At 34.0% G+C, this 16,519-nt stretch overlaps 1 protein-coding gene across 1 annotated transcript; it reads right to left on the bottom strand.

Moving 5' to 3' along the window:
• Positions 1-8,074: 8,074 nt before the first annotated feature.
• Positions 8,075-11,627, bottom strand: LOC143555594 (protein LOWER TEMPERATURE 1-like). Its single transcript, XM_077045116.1, has 6 exons — positions 11,460-11,627; positions 10,405-10,450; positions 10,090-10,198; positions 9,898-9,962; positions 9,408-9,508; positions 8,075-8,143 (listed from the first exon to the last, which is right to left on the bottom strand). Exons 1-6 carry the CDS (start codon positions 11,565-11,567, stop codon positions 8,075-8,077), a joined length of 498 nt encoding a protein of 165 aa, XP_076901231.1. The 5' UTR covers positions 11,568-11,627.
• Positions 11,628-16,519: the final 4,892 nt, after the last annotated feature.

Genomic DNA, 16,519 nt, shown 5'->3' with positions numbered 1-16,519 from the left:
TTGTCGGTTGGGAGTCCATTTCCCTACGCTTCCCTTTTGCCCTATGGCGAGGGTTCGCGTCGGAGTCGGATTCCTCCGAGTCATCGTCCAAGTATTCGAATTCGTCGGCCTGTTGGACGGAACGCAAGCGTTCGTCCAACTCAGCTTGGAATTCCTTTTGTCGTGCCTCCGCCCATGCTTTAACTTCATCGAGAGTTTGGCGGGGGAGTCTTGTTCGTTTCTCAAACTGGGTATCGGTGAGTCCCAGTGAGCGATTATTTACTGCACTTGCCCCAGCTTGGGTAACTGGGGTAGTGTTCGTAATATTTACTTCACTTGCCCGGCTTGGGTAACCGGGGTAGTGTTTGTAAAGACTGTGTAGCCGGTATTCCCCCCAGTAGCTGGGGTTGTGGTTACCGGAGTTTCTTTAACCATCTTAGAAGTTTGAAAAAACTGGAGAAAAATGTTCTAGCTTTATGCACGGATGGCGCCAATGAAGAAACACTAACCGGACCCCGGACAGATTACGGGTAACCTGGGGGTTAGATAGATGTTTCCCACGAGGGGTTAGACCCAGAGAAGATGGTTCTTCTGATAACCTGCAAAACAGACACCGTGAGCTTGTCACTGAGAAGGGGGGGGGGGGTTCCTCCTTGTGACCCCCCTCCGGCGTGAGAATCAGACTAGATTGCTCTTTAAATATAAATGTATATTAAGAGATTGCTAGAGCAGATATCAGGTATAATATGGTAAGATATGATAAGATAAGATGGTCATACCATTTGTGGTATTTATAGCCGAAGGTAGGTTTCCAAGGAGGTGTGGCCGGCTGAATAGTATTCCTGTTCAACCAACAGTGGCCTACGCACGTGCCCTGCTGGTAGTTGGTGGGTAGGCAGCGGCTGATAGTGACCAGGCCTGCTGTGTACCATTCCTTTTCCACCAACTGCCGGCTATGCACGTGGTATGGCAGTAGTTGGTGAGTAGGCAGCGGCTAATAGTGACATACAGTAAAGGAGCATGCTGCTCGCCATACTGTTGTCAATAAGCTGTCGTATCTTTAGTCAGATCTTTTGCCCATACCTCGTCAGGTACAGTACAGAAGATCTTCCTGTATCGTACGGACTGGCTTATTTGGGCGGGAGTATTCCCCCTCCCGCCACTGTGCGGGATTGTTCCCAGCTTTGCTCATTCCTTCAGGTGACACTGAGTGATTGAGAGCTAAGTGCCTTGTGCGTGTAGCCTTGCTGCGCGGGTGGCCTTCCCTGATGGCTTGTATCCGAGGCTGCGGGAACAGGCGGAGTCCTTCACCATTGGGAGGCATTTCCTGCGGGAACAGCTTGCGTACTGCGCGTAAGGACGTCACGTCTCTGAGCATGGTTGGTCCTGCGGATCCAGTTGGTTTCTGCGCAGACGTCCCCTCTTCAAGGTGAGTCTTGCGGGTCCAATTGTTGGCTTGTGTTTATAATTATTTTCTTTTTCTCGTTTTCATTTTCTGTTTTGCTCTTTTTTCCTATTTGTTTTTTATATTTTTAATTATGTTTTTTTATTAATATTTTGAGAGAGAGTTGATATGGACCAAATTTCGGCTATGAAAGAAGAAATTATAGTCACTTACCGTCCAACACAAGCTACCGCTTCATAAAGTGTTGTCTTTATCAAAACCAATCACTTATAATTGGTTACTCGTAATTTAACCACATGTGTAATTTTTTTATTATTTTCGATGATGATGCCGTATACGTTCAATTCTTTATGGTTCTTTAGTCTTAACTTGAAAAAGAAAGTATCGAATGCCTACAAAAATTTCATTAAAAAAGTTAGAGAATAATAAAATCAACCATGACTTTTATTTTTAGATAATATGGTCGTGCTGCCGTCAAATAAGTTGAGACTAATAATATTTAGCAACGTGATTTTAATAACATTATGTCTTATTTTTTGATGAATAGTAACTACAAGCTTCAACCTTTTTTTATTAAACCAAGACTAACTCGAGCTCAAATCGTTAGTAACGATTTGATTTAAAAATCATGAAAACCTGACCGTAAATACCCCTAGATTTTTAGTGTGAGTTAAATAAAATAGAGGTGTGTGTGACAAGTTGGAATTCAAATTTCATTCTATGCCCCTTTTGTTGATCTTGAATTTTTGAGGGCTTGTGTTTATAATTATTTTCTTTTTCTCGTTTTCATTTTCTGTTTTGCTCTTTTTTCCTATTTGTTTTTTATATTTTTAATTATGTTTTTTTATTAATATTTTGAGAGAGAGTTGATGTGGACCAAATTTCGGCTATGAAAGAAGAAATTATAGTCACTTACCGTCCAACACAAGCTACCGCTTCATAAAGTGTTGTCTTTATCAAAACCAATCACTTATAATTGGTTACTCGTAATTTAACCACATGTGTAATTTTTTTATTATTTTCGATGATGATGCCGTATACGTTCAATTCTTTATGGTTCTTTAGTCTTAACTTGAAAAAGAAAGTATCGAATGCCTACAAAAATTTCATTAAAAAAGTTAGAGAATAATAAAATCAACCATGACTTTTATTTTTAGATAATATGGTCGTGCTGCCGTCAAATAAGTTGAGACTAATAATATTTAGCAACGTGATTTTAATAACATTATGTCTTATTTTTTGATGAATAGTAACTACAAGCTTCAACCTTTTTTTATTAAACCAAGACTAACTCGAGCTCAAGTGTTGAGATGGACTTAAAATTTTAGTAAGAGCCTGATATGTATGTTCACATTTATTTCAAAATCAATAATATGTTGGAACTACAAAAGTTGCACAACTCACATGTACAGCTTAGTGAGAGATGGAAATTACGGCAGTTAGGTGACCGTCTACTGGTGTTTGGAAACAAACTGGTGGAGTAAACAAAGCGAAGATAATGAAAGGAGCAATATTTTGACGAGATTAAAACGTCAGATCAGAAAATGAGTCAAAACACTTTTTTTGGATTGATTGTTGGGCAGAAGAACTTCCTTTAAAAAATATTTTTCCTTCACTTTTTGCTTTAGTAAAACAAAAAGATGTGTTAGTTATTGATTGTTATGATCAGGGTGATAACGGTTTTATTTGGAAATATAGATGGAGAAAAAGGCCTAATTATGCTCAACTACAGATGGAATATCATAATTATGTTAATCTTATCTCGTCAGTTGTATCTTTAAATCCAAATTGTTGGTTGTGGCAAGGGCCGGATGGCGAGTATCTAGATTTTTTTGGTGAGTTCACTTCATTGGGAACTTGACAATGTGGATTATCAGCAAAACTTTACATTTTGGCTCAAGTGGATTCCCATTAAGATCAATTGTTTTATATGAAGATTGTTATTAAACCATATTGCGACTAGACGTGCGTTATCTTTGAGAGGCATAGTTTTGGGTGAATTCAGTTGTGTATTTTGTGGTAATAGTATTGAAACAAACATCCAAGCATTTGTTTGTGAATTGCAAGGTTATTAAGGTGATTTGGTCGATAATACATAATTTGGTGAAATTACCTATCCGGGTTAATTTCGATTCGGTAGAAGAAATTCTTGAATATCCAGTAAGAACATAAATAACAATGTGACCGTCTTACGCATCATCTTAAAAACTCTACATAATACGGTTAGTTTGTTATAAAGTGAACGTTTCTCCTTCTCCCTTCGTCTATTGTGCGCGGGTGAAGCAGCTTCCAATAAAAGGTTATGCGCCCTCTCTCATGTCAAAATTTTTTGCATAAGTCATTGCGTTTTTGACACGTATACATGGACGCGTTTTTGACACGTATACATGGACAGTGGATAAGTATCCAACAACTATGGCCCGCTTATTTTCTCATAAATCCATCTATTCCTTGGAAAAAATGTTAATTATTATCAGACATACTTTATACAACTTTACAAATCTTCTAAGACGATAATTTAATGACAACGTTTAAAACATGTCGAAAAAATTTCGGCAGTTGAAGCGTAGACATTGGCCACACCGTCCAAAATGAGGATGTCCTGCCTGTGTGCCCGTACCAACTGGACCAAGCTCATCCACAAGTTGCAAAACATGATGACATTGTGGCTTTTAAAGTAGAAATGTTGGAGAGATGTCGTTTGACTAAGGTAAACAACAAAATAGTTGTTTGTGATATGTAACTTCAAAAATGACACAGTGAATTTTATTTTGAGAAAATATTTGTTTATTTATTTATTTTTTTTAAACTTACTGTTTTTTTTAACAGTGTTTGAAACTCAGTGGCGGAGCCACATGTTGATCACAGGGTTCAGCCGAACCCGATCTTCTACGATTTTATACATAACCTATAGTATTGAATTAACAAGTGAATCCATACTTTTTCAGCGAGAGAACCCAGTTTTATTTAAAAAAAATCGAACCCGTGAATTATGAAAAATTTAGTTAATTTTATTTTAGATATAAATATTTTTTTTGTAAAGTATATATAAAGCTTAAAAAACTTTAAAAATTACTAACAATCATCGTGAATGGACAAATAATAACTCGTATATAGATTATAAAAAAATGCTCAAAGTTATTTATAAAATGGGTTAATAAGCCCAACCCAATTAGCATTCTTAAATATAACACCTAAATAAAAACTATATATAATGATGCGTAATTAGATAGGTGACGGTTGTATGGATGATGCTTGCATTTGTTACATTGAAAACGAGTTCTTTTTTATAGTCACGATTGAATATATGAACCGTTTTCAAAACATGAAAACGCGTAGGGAATAATTATAAAATGTTATACATTTTTTATTTAATATGACTTTGTATTTTATTAAATGTTGGATAATGATATTGCGTTTTATTTATCTTACCGAATGACCAAACTGACCCAACCCGATACATCCGGGTTTGAAAACTCTAACGTCTGAAAAAAATCGAGCACCGAAAATCCTGAACCCATAGGATAAATTTCCTGACTCCACCACTGTTAATACCACCCCCAATACTCGGCTGAGCCTTTCAGAGACGGGATGCCAACCGTCCATGCAGATTGACGCTCCAGACATGATTCACCCCAAAAACACCATCAAGGAAGAAACCAACCATTATGAGAAAAAACCTTTGAGCTAGGTCCAAACTTAAGGTCTTAAAATTCCAAACATTAGCCACACCCAAATGTCATTAAACCTAAAGACCAACTACCTTACTGTTACCAAACACACACTACCAAACAATAAAGATCATAAATTGAATAGTGTTTATTTTGAGTTTTATAGCATGACGAAAACACATTACACAGTTGCGGATTAAAATAGTAGACCTTAGAATAATAGGATAATACAGGTGAAAAATTGGCTCGTGTACAGAATAACTTTTTTTTTATCAAGTTCACGAATATGCTAAAATTTATTAACCCAATTATGCATCGTGTTTCCCTATATCTACAATTACCTTGTAAGAATCAAAGATTCTGTGTATTGCTGTGTGATATTGGGTTATCAATTGTCTCGGTTGACAGGTTCAGATTGAACTATTTTATTTATATAACATAGTTTAAACATATGATACACACAACAAGAATGATAAATATTAAATTGTAAGTTCAGTTTACACAACTGGTTTGAAGCTCTAAACCGTCATCTAAATAGTTAAACCCAATTTTTTAAACAATAAACGGAAACACAATGTCTTAAAGTGGCTTCATCAATTTCAAAGATTTACAAATGCCATTCGTTTTTCAATAAGTGATTTTTATTTTATATTTTTTTGAAAATAAATTTATATATCTTCAAAGACTTGAACTGAGAATTTTTAAATATTTAATAGGCGTTTTCTTTGTTTTTAGCTCTCTGCCACTTGACTACCAATCCCAACACATACGTGATTTTATTTTACATTTTCCTTTTCATTATCCACTAAAACTATCAACAAAGAATGAGATGCATAATACAAACCACTTTAATTTTATATTCCATTATATAAGTAGTAGTGTGTGAATCAGTTTTCGTAGTTCATTACTTCATTTAAATATAAGATACAATTTATACTTTTAGTTATTATAATATAAAAAAATTTATATTTGAATATTTTCATTTATTTATTAAATTTTAAAACTTATACCAAACACACACTACCCAAGAACTAGACAAGAAATTGAGAATAGTATTTGTTTCGATTTTTTAATCCTGCTTAACACATTATACACTATTACACTTACATATTAAAAAAGTAGACCATGTGTTAATAGGATAATATACGTGAAAGTGACTAATGTTCAAGCCAATCTTTTATTAACTTCAAGCATATATTTAAACTACTTTATGGGTAATCCAAATAAAATACAATACCCTTGTCAAAAGCAACGATTCGGTATTAAAACACTAGTGTTTTCCTTGTCGTATCAATAGTGCCAGATTGACAAGTTATGAAGAAAAATCAAATACAACCTATAATTTTTACTATTTGAACAAAAACAATCCTAACCCACACACACTCCTTAGAACTCGAACCATCACACACTTAAATGTTTTAGACGTGTTTATCAAGTTGTAAAACATGTAATGTTGGGTAGAGATGTTTTAAGTAAATGGTTTAAGCAATGGGTTAGATATGACAAACCCAAGACATTTTTGTTTGAAGACTTAAAGTCAGTTATATATTGACACCCCTAGGTTTATTTATTTTTACAATACGCTGTATGTTTATGACCAGACAATTCAGACCGCACACTGAGACTGAGAGTGGCTATATTAAAGCCTGAGTTGAGCTAAGCGTAAACTATCCCAAGCCCAAGCCTAAGCTTGTTTTATAAGCGAGTCCATGATATACATAATTCTAATTTTATAAATTATATATGTATTCAAATAATAACTATATTATTATATATAATATTATAATAAAAATATCTAAATTAAAGATACTATGTGATATGTAAAAATTAAAATTAGAATTAGAATAAAAATATATATACATACAAATCATTATGAATGTATTTAAATTAAGGTAAACTGAAAATAAATAATCTCAACTTTTGTATATTAACCGTTAATAATCCAAACTTTAAAAAATCACTACCAGCGGTCCCAACATTCAAATATTTTTGTCTCAATGGACCCCGTTAAATTAACACCGTTATGTTTTCTCCCAAGTTTCAAACCGATGTTTTAGGACTTTTGATCGAAAGAATGATACGATTCGACTAATGTAAAACTTACCTCGAAACGGTGATTCAAATGACTTGATTTTTGTTAATTGGAAATTCAAAGATGATTGAAGCATTGTTTCATCGATTGGATAACCGTTTCGAGATAAGTTTTACATCAGTCGACTCGTATTGTTCTTTTGATCAAAAGTCCTAAAATATCAGTTTGAAACTCGAGAAAAAACTCAACGACGTTAAATGCTTTTTGACAGGTCCATTGAGACATAAATAGTTGAAAGTTGAAACCTCTGATAGTGATTTTCAAAGTTGAGATTATTATCGATCAGTACACAAAAATTGGGATTAATTATTTTCAATTTGCCTTAAATTAATTATTAAATAATAAACAAGCCGAGCTTAGATTGACACCTACACGTGAATTGAGCCCCCACGGTCTAAGAGCATTCTCATTCGGTTCCCTAGATGTGTGTGAGGGAAGTTTGTAAATTATAGGGTGGGGTTTTAAATGGTTGTGAGTGTAAATTATAGGGTGAATATAGAAAAGGTAGTGATTTTTTGTAAATTTAGAAAAAGAATAGTGAGTTATTGTAAATTATAGGGTGAAGAGAAAAAACTTTAACGACTAAAGTATAAATAAAATATTATTTAATTATACAGAAGAGAGAAATGTAATGTTTTTTTGGGTAATTATAGAAATAAAGAATGTTCTAAGGTAGGCTAAACGTAACATCACACAAGAATCAAAATAACTGTATTACCAAAATGAACTACAAAGGTAACAAGAGTACAGTACACCCCATGTGCAAGTAGTAGGTCACATTCAGAATGCACATGCACAAAACTTCTAATTAAATAACTGTTAGGTGACAACACCACAAAACACAAGTATTGGGCCCAGTAAGAGTCTTGAGGGTACACTTAATATATATATAGATATATATATATTATTACATACTGATTCACAACCTTACAACGGGTTGGCTGCGGATGAGCTTGATGAACCAGCACTTGATCTCAGGCGTCCGATTAATTCGTCCTGTCACCACAACACAACACAACACAACACAACACCATATCATATTAATCTATTGCAAGATAAAATGAAGAGCATAAAATAAGGGAACCAAATACAAACTTGAGGGTTTTCTAATTTGAAACAATACATATACATACGCACACATATATACACACAGTAGCGAAAGAGAGAAAGATTAGAGTGTAATACTTGGGTTGGTTTTGGGTTCAAACCAAACTTAAAACAGAAAACTCAGAATTCGGAATTTTGAAAACAGTTCGATTTTGGTTTTCACAATGGGTTCGGTTCGATTTCAGTTTTACCAGCTGGGCTCGATTTTATGTTTTTAAAAATGATTAATTATAAATTTATAATGATTGAGCTTGAAAGTTTGGGCCTAATTATTTTTGTTAATTAATATGACTGTTTGATTTTTACTCATTGGGCTTAAAATTTTTGGACGATAACATTTATTACTTTCTAATAAATTACTTAAAATCATTTTTCTGTTCGGATCGGTTGCAGCCTATTCGGTTTTTCGGTTATTAGCAAAACCAAAACCCAACCAGAAAATTATTTTTTAAAAACATTAAACAAACTCTCGGTTTTTAATTGGGTTCTTCAATTAAGTCGGTTATTTAGGTTTCATGCACACCCCTAGAAAAACAGGCGGTTACAACACCAAACCAAAAACCTGTATGGTCCAGTTCTCTGCCCATGATCTGGAAAAAAGGCTTCCAGTCCGGTCCAAATCCAAACCCAATTTTCCTCAGTTCCAATATTTTGAAAACCAATAAGAAAAAAGACAGTTCAAGCTAAGTCAGACGGGCCTGGGTTTGGATCTTTTTAGTATTGAGTATGGGCCGATATATGCACACCCGTAAGTTAATATCCCAAAATGCTAAACTGGGTTATTTTCTGGCATAATGAAGCATTTAATCCTTGAAATTAAATGTGACTTTACTCGAGTTGTTTTCAACTGTACATTGATCAACATTTCTTAATTTGGAGGGAACATTAACGATCTTTTACAATTATGAAACTGGTGATTCAAAATAAAGTAACTATAACATAACATAGGACCTAAGTTCTAAATTCTTATGTGCTTATACGAACAAGACAAGAATATGTTTATCCATTCCAAGCTTTGTATAATACCAATAAAAAATTCAAGTGATTATTGTATGCAATATAATGATAAATAATTCATGTGATGTTTAAATGCAGTAAAAAATCTTAAATCGTTAAATGTGAAGAAAAATTAAATAATGCAAGTTATACATACCTTCTTCCCTCTAACGGACAGACCTCTCTCCTTCAAAAGCGCACGAAGTCTTTCAACGGTCAAACTTTGAAGATGTTCAGGTAACTTTGTTCTTGGCCCGTCTACATGACGAAGAAATGTCACTAAATGCATCATAATGAAAACTTTTGCCACCAAATTACCAAATGAATCGATCAATTAAGTTAAATTTAAGTAGCAGCTGCAATTCAACTCATTTACTTATAAACGTGTCAATTCCGGTTATTAGGTCAAACAAGCCAAAAAAAAACTAGCTTGAGAGAAAAAGGTTAAGCGTAAAAAAATTCAAGCGTTACCCAAAGTGTGTTTTAATGAATAAACCTCCAAAATCATGCAACTAAAAAAGTAATAAACAATTAATGAAATAATATAATTTCGTAAATACGCTAACTATTTATGGAAATTGTGTTTCGGATCAGTTTTGACTGGTACTTATTAAATTACTAGTTTTGACCCGAATCTTGACACGTACCATTTTGGGTGGTGGATGCGGCCCTCTTAGCCGAAGCCCTACCATCCGCCGCTTTTTCTGGGGCCCTATAAGTAGAATAATAATATGATTATTAACTAATAAGCAATAAACAAGAATAACTAAATACTTACCATCTTGAAGACGTGTGCCAAATATTAAAATTCAAGATTACGTGTAACATATAAAAAATACCTCTTTCTTGAGTTTTCACCAGTACTCTTTGACCCCTTTGAACTTTGTTGCTTAAGCACAAGCGATCTAATCAGTATGTTCACTTGATCCGTCTTTATAAGTTGACTTTCTGAGAAAACAAAACATCAAGTCAACTCTTACCGTTAAACATGCCACATTCGGTATTCCTCTGTTGCCATTATCTTTATCACGTTTACAATTCACTGTCAAAACGTGACGTAAACGTGCATTGCAGTTTTAACACAGCGAATCAAGTGACAGTCTTTATCGTGTCATTTGTATATATGGTAAAAAGATAAGATTTTTGAAACTGACCTGGAGGTGATGTGTCCTTCACAGGTACGTAGACCTTCATTACACCCTGCGTAATGAGGTGAAATCAACAACCAAAAATAAATTCATATCAAATGTCCCACAAATTTAAATCTTCACACATTTTAACATTTAGGTGTATCAATTTGGAAGGTGTTTATGACTGATCACAAGTTTAAAACAATAGATCTTTAATGTCAGCTGATTAAAGACCAATCAAGTTCAATTTTTGTCAAACAAAAACTTAATAATCTTAACAATTCAATAAAAAAATACAAAATTTGGGGGAGCTTAACAAACCCTAATTGAAAAACAATTTGCATTTCATCAAATTTATTAGTCAAATCCAAAGTTCAATTCGCATTCTAGATCCTCGGAAAGTAAGCATAACCCGATCGAATCACGATTTCAAACATAATTAGAAAACTTGAGTTACATTTCATAAAATTCAATTTAATTTAACAGCATTGATCAAATCTGAAGCTTGATTCGCATTCTGTACCATCAGAAGTAAAAATGGTCCGACTGAATTGCAATAATTTAAATAAATAAAAAAATTTGAGAAAAATTAGGGTTTTATTGAAAATTGAGTTACATTTCATCAAGTTCAAATAATCCTAACGTCATTTATCAAATTTAAAGCTCGATTCTCACTCTATACCATCGGAAATGAAAAGGGTCTGATTGAATTGCAATAATATAAAATAATGAAAAGAAATTGAGAAAAATTAGGGCTTTCATTGAAAATTGAGTTACATTTCGTAAAATTCAAAATACGCAAATGTCATTGATCAAATCCGAAGCTCGATTCGGATTCTATGCCATCAGAAGTGAAAAGGGTCCGATTGAATTGCGATAGTTTAAATAAATAAAAAGAATTTGAGAAAAATTAGGGATTTTATTGAAAATTGAGTTACATTTCGTCAAATTCAAAATACCCAATGTCATTGAACAAATCCGAAGCTCGATTCGGATTCTATACCATCGGAAGTGAAAAGGGTCCGATTGAATTGCGATAATTTAAAGAATTGAAAAAATTAGGGTTTTTGAAGAAGTACCAAATTGGAAGAAATGACGGGTGATGAGAAGAGGCCTTTGGAAGGAAGATCGATAAGGAACTTTGAGGCGCCGTTAGGGTTCTTAGAGAGAGTTGCAGGTCCGTCCATAGCGCCGATTGAAGACAGGTTTGATTTAGCGCCGACGGACGGTGGAAGAGGAAAGAATTTGACTACACAAGTGCCCGGGAAGAGGGAATTTATATGGTGTTTGTTTAGGTTAATTGTTATTATAATTTCTTTTTATTTATTTAAAAATTTAATGTTTGGGAAATTGATCAAGTTAATAAACAAATTTTAGAAATGTTATTTGAGAGTTGCTTGTGACTTGATGCTTTCTAGTAAAAGTTTAGATTGAAATTGGTTTGGTTTATAAATGAGTTTAATATAAGGTAAATATGACTTGCTACTGATTGCTCATTTGTCTCGTTTAATTGACCCTGGTTTTTTATATTATATATCTATAGTTCGAGCATAATTAATAGATGTTAGAGCTTTTATTTTTTCTTGTTCTAGCTTCTAACACGGACTAAATAAAAGTGAAACTAAATGCTTTATGCCCTTACTCCAGCCATCCTTCATCAGCTTATCGACTCATCAATCATCCATGATCATGCATACCCACAACTTAGGGATTAGGCAAGGTTCGAAGATTGCAATGTGGTTTATGAAATCTAAGAGATTGTTACTCATCATGAGTTCTTGATTCTCGCAAATTAATTTCCTTTCTTGACTCGTCCAATTAATTCGCGACTTAGGGCTTAGGTGGCTCGTCAGCAATGTTACGTAAAGATTCTGTAAGTGAAAGAAGTTAGACCTTCCGCATCAAGGCCATCCATAGCTTATGTGGAGGAAATTTGTGAGAAGAATGGAAAAGACAAGTGTTGTGGAGGTTGATGTGGAGGCCATCCATCCTTAAAGATCCTTCATCAAGGATGGTGAAGGATAGTGGTTTGTGGGTCCTCCATGTTGATGATATGAAAATTATGAGGTTGTTTGTGGGAAGAATGAATATGTTATTGTTGTAGGTAAAAGTGTTTGTGAAAAAAATAAATAGAAAGTTGACGTGGCAAGCTGACTAGGCTATTTGTAGAGAAAATTACTCTGAACTGATGCAGACGGTCTTATTCCTGATTTTGTTCTCCTAAAGATTGTATTGTTTAATGTAGTATGAAATTAATAATGCATGTGATGTAGAAATATGACTTTGAGCTGCCTTAGTTTTTATGCTTCTGATAATGTGAGTCTAATATGTAGCCATTCTTGTGTTCACCATACTTACAGGCGTTAGCCGCTAGGGGTTATATATGCTTTTCAGGATACCTAGGCTTCAGTGCATTTTTTTTTATGCTTTTGATATTTTGAGTTACATATTGTTTGTAATTTCAGGCTTTAAGTCATAACTCGGTGAACTTGAAGGACCAATATTGTCAAGTAGGTCATACATGTCATGTTTTCTTAATTACAATGTGTTTCCATTATAACTAAAATAAGTAATATCTTGGTTAGCAAGCTAGCTTAGTCTATAAAAACCGAGTTATGGCTAGACATTACTGAATATATGAGATGTAACCGAGTTAGGGTTCATCTAGAGTCGAACCGGGTTAGTTTTTGGGGTATTATAATCAGTTTTTTTAGTTATATTTTATGATTAATATACATGAGAGTTCTTCACTATAATCATTTTTGCATATTTACAATTTGGTGAGTTATGTCAGTTCGTCCTTGGCATATGCACCTTTGTTTGTGGTTTGTTGAATATATCTATTTATCATTTCACTAATTAAATACTAGTATTCCTTCACCTTTATTACTTCGTTAGTTGGTATCTGCTTTGTAAATATATTAGAGTTACGGGTTATTTAGCGGAAGTCTTTGGTTATAACAAAATATTAATTTATTTCAAAAACATCTCGGATAATAAATATCCAAGTGTTTGATTTTATAAACCTTGTTTGATCTTGTTCGCAATATTTTTAATAATTAAAACTAAGACATCTTCATAAGCGGACATCTAACTCCATGAGTGACTCTTATTCCCTGCAATCTGTACTATGCTTTGCTTTCCTGTAATGTGGGGGAAAAATACGTCAGCGATATGATAGCGAATCGCTGACTCTAAAATATTTAATAAATCTTTGACTGACAAGATAGTTTTCTTGAACAAACTCAGCATAAACGTCTCTTATTTATAGGAACTTGTGCCACTTGTCATACACACACAATTATGGTTTTCCGGGAACTGATGCCCATTTGAGAACTTTCCTTATGACTATTAGCCTGCAGCCATGTAGCCTTGATTGATAGGCTAGATAGATATGTTTGGATCCAGACACATGTGTACTCGATCTGAGTTACTTTTATTTTCTACCTTGTGACCTAGGGATCATGTAATCCCTTAAATTTAGAGATAACATAATCTCATATAAACATTTGACTGACTTGTTAAGATAAACAACCCGTTTATCTTAATGACTGACTGTAAAAGGTTTAACGTATTCACTTGTAATTGTCTTTTCTGAAGATGTGATGATCTTGTTTGAAAACCTTTGTGAATGAATGATGACTGGCCTATAATAAAATAAGTTTATATAAATACCCGGATCGTTTCTTGATCCAGCTAAAGACCTTTAGTCTGGTTTTGATAGCTTTAAACCTTGACTGATCACTTGTTTGAATAAAATATTTAGACCTGTAGTCTTTTCATTTATATACAAATCATGTGTTGAGTTTCTTTTTTATGAAGAAACATCTATTGATAGGTTTCTTCTTCAAGAAGAAACATTTGAATGACTATAATCTTTGTATATAAAACCTTATATTTCTTAATCACAAATAAACATAAATTTTAACTATATCTCTTGCATGCAATGTTTTTTAATCGTGAAGAAACTATTTCTAACTATATCTTCTTACATGTAAAAGCTTATATTTCTTAATCATGTAGAAACATTATTTTAGCTATAACATTTGTATGCATAAAGCTTTTGTAACCATATTTATGATCAAGGTTTTGGTTATACCCCTGACTATGGCTTAAGCCATATAATAATAAAATAACAATTAAATGGAACCCCTACCTTACACGGGTGTTCGGAGTTTATATGCCTAAGCTTGTACGAACAGCACCTCTACTTTCTATCGCGTATTGAGGCTTAAATCGTCAGAGCTTCGGAGTTTGGCACGTTTCACGAGGTCGGTATGCTTCTCGAGGTAAACGTTTGAAAGTGGTATGTGATTGGTGTGAGTTCGAATGTGCCGTAGACCTTCTTATTTATAGCAACTTTTATGCTCCTTCGTGTCGCGCGAAGGACAAAAGCAATGGCCGTTCGCATCGCTTGAACCGCCTTGTTATATGTTTGAATTAGTAACGTGTTTTGTTTATATTTCTATCATATAGCTGTTGGCCTATTAATGGTAAAGATATCAAGTTATTTAAAGCTTGTAATATTATGCATACAACGGTCATATTTTGAACTTTTTTTTCGAAAATAAGGCATTCGAGTTTGAATTTCAAACATATAGCCCGTTGGTTAACGTTAAAGATGTTAACTTATTTAAACCGGCACTTCAGCTTCTCTCCTCACCTCTTAGTCTATGTTCTTCCCTTGCTCGTTTTCCTGACAATAGTTTCTTGATTATTTTGTCAAACATAGTTCCCCTTAATTTCTAGTCATGCTTACATATTTCTCTTTAATGGGAATATTTACCGCATTCGACAACTATTTACTCTTCCCGGATGATCTTACGCCTCCAAATGATCTTTTGTGGCCAACAAAGTCTTTAAAGAAAATTCTAATGTTGGTCCTTATGGGCAGGATGGCCAGATGTTTCGGATCTCATGGATTGACATAATTCAGGTGATTTTTCTGAACTCTTTTCACTCTCCAACTCTTAATATTAATCAATCTTCGTGTACATACAGTATACTGCAGCGTATTAATTAGCTTAAAAATTTATTTAAACTATAAACTCATTATGGTCTTTATTCTGTTCATGGTTTTATGTAGGTTCGTTGCTATGCATTTGACGGAGCCCGAAGCATTAGTTCTGAAAAGGGGAAAATGGTTGATTCCTGCAACTCCCGTTCAGGAGACGATCGAGAGTCTTCTAGAATCCTCAGTTTTCTCATGACTCTCATGAGAGTTTTCAAGGATGAATTGGGTGACCGTGATGACCATGACAGCCGTAAGCCCATGCTTTTAGGACTAACAATTCGTGCTGCTTTACTAGACTCCGTTTTTGTGCAGACCGGTCCTGTTTCAAACTCAACAAGCAGTCAGGTTAAAACAAAGTGGTGTCTTTCTACATTTTACGACACCCTTCCTGATATCATTACCAGTGGTAAAACTGAAACCGTGAACATCAAGTTTCAACACCTAGGACAAAGGTATTGTAGAGTTTACGGGTGCTTGGTTGGTGGGAAGTTTTAAAGTTTTGGAGAAAAGCCAAAGACGGGCTGCAGGTCCACCTTGTTTTATGCAGCTGCCAGATGAACTCAAACTCAAGATTTTGGAGTCGGTTTGTGGGCCTGATTTGGCAAGGGGTGACTACCTTGTAGTATTTTTGTTCTAATTCTTAATCTTTGTCTGGTGGTTTTGGATTGAGCAATCTGTGTGGGTAGGCTTGTTAGATGTAGGCAGTGTCTGTTTGTCTTTGAAAAAGTTTAAATCCTTGTGTATGTTTGTGGTTTAAGATTTTATGTTGTTTTATATACATTTGTTAACTAAACATTGTAAGTAAGATAATTTACATTTCTATGTCAAGTTTTATAAAAGGTGATTTATATATGTGTCTTGTTATAACCATATCGCCACTCATTTACTTATTGGTTTACTGATATTTTGGCCCTTTGATTTTTAATCAATCCGTTTAAGTTAGAGGTGTTAGTCGGTTTGGCGGCTTGAATAATTGAGCCCGAACGTCATTGGGAAAAAAAAAAACTTTTTATGCTCTCAAACACGATTCAATAAACATGGTTTAAATATTTTAAAACACATATAACACGAGTACAACACATCACTATGAGTAATAAAATCACTTAAAAACCTAATAGTTCAAGT

Source organism: Bidens hawaiensis, unplaced genomic scaffold (assembly GCF_021521415.1).
Source record: "Bidens hawaiensis isolate Kalapana, Puna unplaced genomic scaffold, B.hawaiensis_p1.1 tig00018162_1, whole genome shotgun sequence".
Taxonomy (NCBI): Eukaryota; Viridiplantae; Streptophyta; class Magnoliopsida; order Asterales; family Asteraceae; genus Bidens; species Bidens hawaiensis.
Note: the sequence above shows the minus strand (reverse complement) of the source record. Positions and strands in the feature narration are given on the sequence as shown.

Bases quoted from the DNA above. Each gene is read 5' to 3' on its own strand.
- LOC143555594 (XM_077045116.1), bottom strand. From the start codon at position 11,567: ATGGACGGACCTGCAACTCTCTCTAAGAACCCTAACGGCGCCTCAAAG. The intron at 10,451-11,459 runs GTACTTCTTCAA...CTCATTACGCAG, and splicing joins CCGTCATTTCTTCCAATTTG to GGTGTAATGAAGGTCTACGT. The intron at 9,963-10,089 runs GTATTTTTTATA...TTCTACTTATAG, and splicing joins GGTGAAAACTCAAGAAAGAG to GGCCCCAGAAAAAGCGGCGG.